This window comes from Morone saxatilis, unplaced genomic scaffold (genome assembly GCF_004916995.1).
Source record: "Morone saxatilis isolate NCDOM2014 unplaced genomic scaffold, NCSU_SB_2.0 Contig7, whole genome shotgun sequence".
Classification (NCBI taxonomy): domain Eukaryota; kingdom Metazoa; phylum Chordata; class Actinopteri; family Moronidae; genus Morone; species Morone saxatilis.
In genome coordinates this window covers 21,921,263-21,926,518 of record NW_023340246.1, presented here as the reverse complement: position 1 = coordinate 21,926,518, position 5,256 = coordinate 21,921,263, and the positions used below count along the sequence as shown (strand labels likewise).

General features: G+C 38.7%; 1 protein-coding gene across 3 annotated transcripts in view; it reads left to right on the top strand.

Moving 5' to 3' along the window:
• vta1 (vesicle (multivesicular body) trafficking 1) overlaps positions 1-5,256 on the top strand; it is a gene marked incomplete at its 5' end in the record, with an annotated part of 43,150 nt that overhangs the window by 21,405 nt on the left and 16,489 nt on the right. For all 3 annotated transcript variants that reach the window (XM_035678368.1, XM_035678366.1, XM_035678365.1), the window contains 1 exon segment: positions 2,444-2,695. In XM_035678368.1, coding sequence (XP_035534261.1) covers positions 2,444-2,695 — 252 coding nt within the window.

The window sequence follows — 5,256 nt, the reverse complement described above, 5'->3', positions numbered from 1 at the left end:
CATACATACATACATACATACTTTATTTATCCCGAGGGAAATTCAAGCATCCAGTAGCATACAAAATACAAAACATACATTAAACATACAGCTGCCGTTGTTTTTCGGTACTACACACACACCTTAAAATAATTTAGTCAATCTCAAATTCTTAGTTATGCTCTCTGCTCACCTTCCTTTTGATGCACCGATTCGGGACTGCTCATAGATGGTTTCAGCTTGTTATGGTTACAGAAATGATAACTTCAATATTTTTCAGCCTGTATTAATACAGCACACATACAAATGTAAGCTTCATTTTTTACTCCCCCACTCTCAGACAAACAGATTCATAATAATTACATTCATTCTAATGTGCTGTGATCTGTTTGCTAATGGACTCACCCTGTCTTACTAACATCACTTCAGCAGTAAAAGAATGTAGTCGTAGCGTGTGTGCCCAGATGTGACTATATGGTGAGTGTGAATGCTCACTTAACTTTCGGTTTAAGACAAAATATTCCAGCTAACGTTTGTAAAGTGTCAGATCTCGTCCCGCCAGCCTTCCTGCTTGTAATGCGGTAATGACAGAGGGTTGGGGCTTAACATGGTGTCAAATGCAGCCTGTGTCTGCAAATCCAGCCAAACGTTTTTAATCTGTCAAAACATCTTTGGCTGTCGAGAAATGTTTTCTTTGTGTTAGGTGTGGTTGCTGAGAGAGGCAAAGTTTTCAGCGTGAGGCTCAGGTTCTGAAGATCACCACAGGCCATTTCTTTCGCTCTTTCCCTCTTTCTTTTGTAAGCCTTTTTAAAGTCTTCCTGCTTTGTTTGAGTCATTGCTGTGCTTTCTTTATGTATTTCTGTCTTTCTATGCAAAAATACAAAACACAATTAAGAAACTAAATCACCAATATGAATGACAAACTAAATGTAGTATAAAGTATAAACAAAATGTAAAGTAAATGTGTTTCGCTTTTCAAACCAATGTACAGTGTACACGTACACACAACAAATAATAAAAAACACAGATACATGTAGAGAATCTGTTTTTCATACATTCATTAGTTGCAATGCATTGAGCTCTCCAGACCACCAAATATTAAAATCTGTTTTCTTCTATAAACACGTAAAAATAATGTGTGACTGCCAAAATCTACCAGATTTGTCACAGGATATATTTTCTTTTTCACACATCGACTGGAAACCTAATCACACACAGGGCTTGTGGCATGCAAATGTGGAGAGATTATGTGCCACATAGCACACCTCAGGAGCAGTTAGGGGTTCAGTGCCTTGCTCAGGGGCTGGCAGAAGTTCAGCATAACACTGCTACCTGGTTACCTTTGCTACAGACTATTTAAATTTAAACATCAATCTGAAACTTGTTCCACTTTGGAAATTATTTGACTTCATACTGCTCATCTTTCTATCTTTTAAAAGATCTGACATCAGTCATCAAATTCGACTAGTTTCTAATGTTGCACATTCAAGACCTTTTTCAAATTGAATTGTAGTAAATGGTACCTAATAAGATCAACAGCAAACTCAAAGTTTTGTGCAATGTAATCAACAATTAACATGTTCTTACGTCCAGAAGTCATAGACGTTGCTAACAGATGCAAAGGAATAATAATAAAAGCATTTAAAATGTTTCTCTGATACGGTCATCAGCAGTCCGACTGCACACAGTTAAAATGCTGAGAAAGTCCCTGCATCTTGTCCCATTTTTCATCTGAAACCAATTTCTGATTGAATATCTATGAATGTCTTTCTGGCAGCACAGTTTAATCTCATTCTCATGAATTCTAATCATTTCACCTAAACTCATTTTCGATTGCCCCATCACCCGATGCGCTTTTGATGAAGAATCCATTTTTCGTGTGTGATTGAAACCAAGTGAGGCCAAGGGGTTTAAGCTCTTCCAATCACCACCAATATGTTGAATGCTTCTGTAGCTGCTGAATTTAATTTCTACAGCTTAGAACCTGATTTCTTTTAAAGCACTGATACCTCTGTATAAGGTAAAGGTAAATTGGGTGAATTCATCAGGAATCAGCACTGTGCTTTGGGGGCAAACGCCATCATTGTTTGGTTTATCTGAGAGGTGTGAGTTGCATTGACTGTAATGTTGTTTTTTACCTGTTGTCTATAATACATCACTTGCACTTGTAGGTCAAAGTAAGATTGACCAGAAGAACCTAGTTAGTAGTGAGTCATCTTGGACAACAACATCTTGGACAGAATATCAGTAGATATTTTACAGTGCAGTACGTATACATATAGTGGTATCAGCTCATACAGATAGTTTGGGTTCTATGAGTATTAAAATGGAAGTAACTGGACTTGACATTTTGTGTTTACTTCTTTCGTCTGACATTGTTTTTATTTGTTAGTTGATTTATTTCTGTTTCTGTTCCAATCTTAACACTGTCTTGTCGTTCTCTCTCCTTCTGTTTCTCTTGTAGATGAGTATGGAGCTGAAGGTTTCTCAGGCCAAGGTTTCTCCCAGGGGGGTTCCTTCAGAGGCGGGGCGCCTTCTGAGTCCTTTAGGGACCAGGACCAGAGCTTGGGTCCGGGTTCCGCCCCAGGGATTGGATTTACTCCTAGCCCAGGATCAGGGCCATCGGGTCCCCCCACCACCAACTTCAACAACATCCACATCCCACCAGGGGCCCACGCACCAGCCAACACTCCAGCCGAGCTGCCTCCCCCCTCAGGTACGAAGTGGACAGACTTAGTTTTATATCCATATGATGTTTTAGCCACACTAGCTCTAGGACTCTTTGGGTGACAGTATGGTCCAAATGAAAATCAGTTTAACTATTGGATGGATTGCCATGAGACTTGCTGCAGACTTCCATTTTCCTCTCAGGATGAATTGTAATAACTTTAGTAATCCTCTGACTTCATCTAGCAAAACAAGTAGTCTACACTGAGTCCAGTCAAATTTTTGTCAAAGGAATCAGGACCATGCCAACTTCCGGGCTGCAAAAAAAACACTTAATTAATTTGAAACAGGTAATTATACTTCAAAAGTAACCCACGTGTTTGAATTTTGAATAAAAAGTGACAGAGCGCACTGGCTGGTGTCGATATTTTTTAACAGATTACAACAACAAAAAATGTTAACAAAAAGAACTTGTGATGAGAGGATTGGTGGATTTGTGGATATGGATGCAACCGAGTTACCAAGACTTAAGGAACAGGTTTCATTTTTTCAGGAAGACAGATGAAAGGAATGCCTACAGTAACACAGTAACTGACGCTGATTGGTTGACAACAGCAATGCTGTGGTTCAAAGTTTGCCTAATTGGATGGACTTGAGCAATGCTTCAGTAAAGGGAGCCAAGCAGGTCCGAGTCCAGCTGTGATGTATTTACTGGACTTTAACTGAAACTCCCTGGAAAGGGTGTGTCTGTGATAACTATTAGTCACAATACTGCTGCATCAAACCTGGTGATGCAGTATAGTGGTGATTACATAGCCGTCATTACTGGAACGGAGATTCCAACGTCCCATTATTCTCTCATTAATTGTCTTTCATTTTTTACTCGCCATCCCTCCTTATCATCTGTCACGGAATCCCTCCTTCTTACTAATTTCCCCAGATATCGCTGAGTACGTGACAGCCTTACAATATTCTGGCACCGCGTTCGATAACACACCTCCCTGAGAGACTCCCTAACACACTCTTCAACAAGTGCTGTGTGTGTTAAGACGAGGGAAATGCTCCAAAGTGAGGACATTAGGATCTTATCTGTGGTCAGATTTTACTCCTACATTGGAGTTTGTGTAAAGTTCAGCAATAATTGTAATTATTTGGAGGCCGTCATGAAGATATTGGTATAAGAAGTGTGTGTCTGCGCACACAAGAAGACTTAATTGTACCCTTGAGTGCAAAGATAAAGGCTTACATAACTCACTTTCTCAAGGCACTGTTGCAAGTTGCAAGTGTGTGTGTGCGGGTGAGAGGAAGTTTACTTTTTGTTTCCCATGTTGAGGGACGGCGCACCAGACAAAGTGTACACACCAGACAGTCTACACACATACACAGTCACACACACACACACACACACACACACACAAATCAAGTCATTTAAGGTGATAGATTGCACAAGAGTCTGCACAAAGAGCTGGCAACAGTAAACACAAACACTTGTTCCTGCCGTTAGGAAGAAGTGATTGAATGAAAAGAGCGACAGAAGTTGACTTTGGTGCTCGCCCAGTCACTGACGGACAAGCTATGTGTGTTCACCTCCTGATAGTGAGCGGCTGTTATTGATCACAGTGATATCTGCTGGCTACAGTGTGTGGGAAACAGAAACAGGATTTGTGTCTGATGTGGTTGATTTCAATTTAAACTTTTTAAGTTACTCTCTTTTTAAAATCTGGGAATTGATTGGTTTGTACTTTGAATAATAAATAATGCGTGTTAATATAAAAAACCTTTTTGTTTTACATATTCTGAGGGATTTCCATTTCTTTCTTTGATTTTCTGGAAATTATTCCAAGGTGTCTCACTGGAAGAGAACAGTAAACAGAGCAGTAAGCTACAAGAAAAGTGTCTTCTTGGGACAAAAAATAAACTGTTTTGGTTGTCCTCATATGAACTGAAAGCATTTCACAGGTGAAGCATCTTCCAGCAGTCTGTTCAACTGACGCAACAATATTAGAAATTATTATTGTCTTTGGTGGTTTTAAATGACCAGAAAATCCTCCCGCAAGTGACAGAAACAAAAACCTAGTTTTGCTGTTTGTACAAGGTCAGTGTTTGGTCATTTTAAAGTTCAAAAATTAAAATAGAAATACAAGACATTTTTCAAACAGGGATGAGTGAAATTTCAAACCATGGTTTTGATTTTCATCTTTTATTTCGTATTAAAAAAAATAAACTAGAAGAAAATAAATGAAAAAAGATTTTTGATTTGGTTGGCAGTAAAAGCCTGGCTCTAAAAATCAGGACTTACAAAGAAGGATTATTAAAAAAACACTTGAATAAATAACCACTAGAATTAATAGGTAAAAATGCAGACAAAAACAAGAAAAATTAAATGTTAGTACAACTTGTTCATCTGAATGACAAAGTTATTTTTATAGCGCTTTGTTCCACATCTTGGGACTACAAACCCCTGAAATTCACAGTGCAAAGGGTGGGAGTCGTCATTGAAAAAAAAAATTGAAGATATGAGTCCTGTCATCCGTAGAAACCTCACTGTGATTAAATATAGAAAAAAAAGGGAACGTCAGTGTAGTCAAGTGTAAAAGCGCTTTGAGTGGT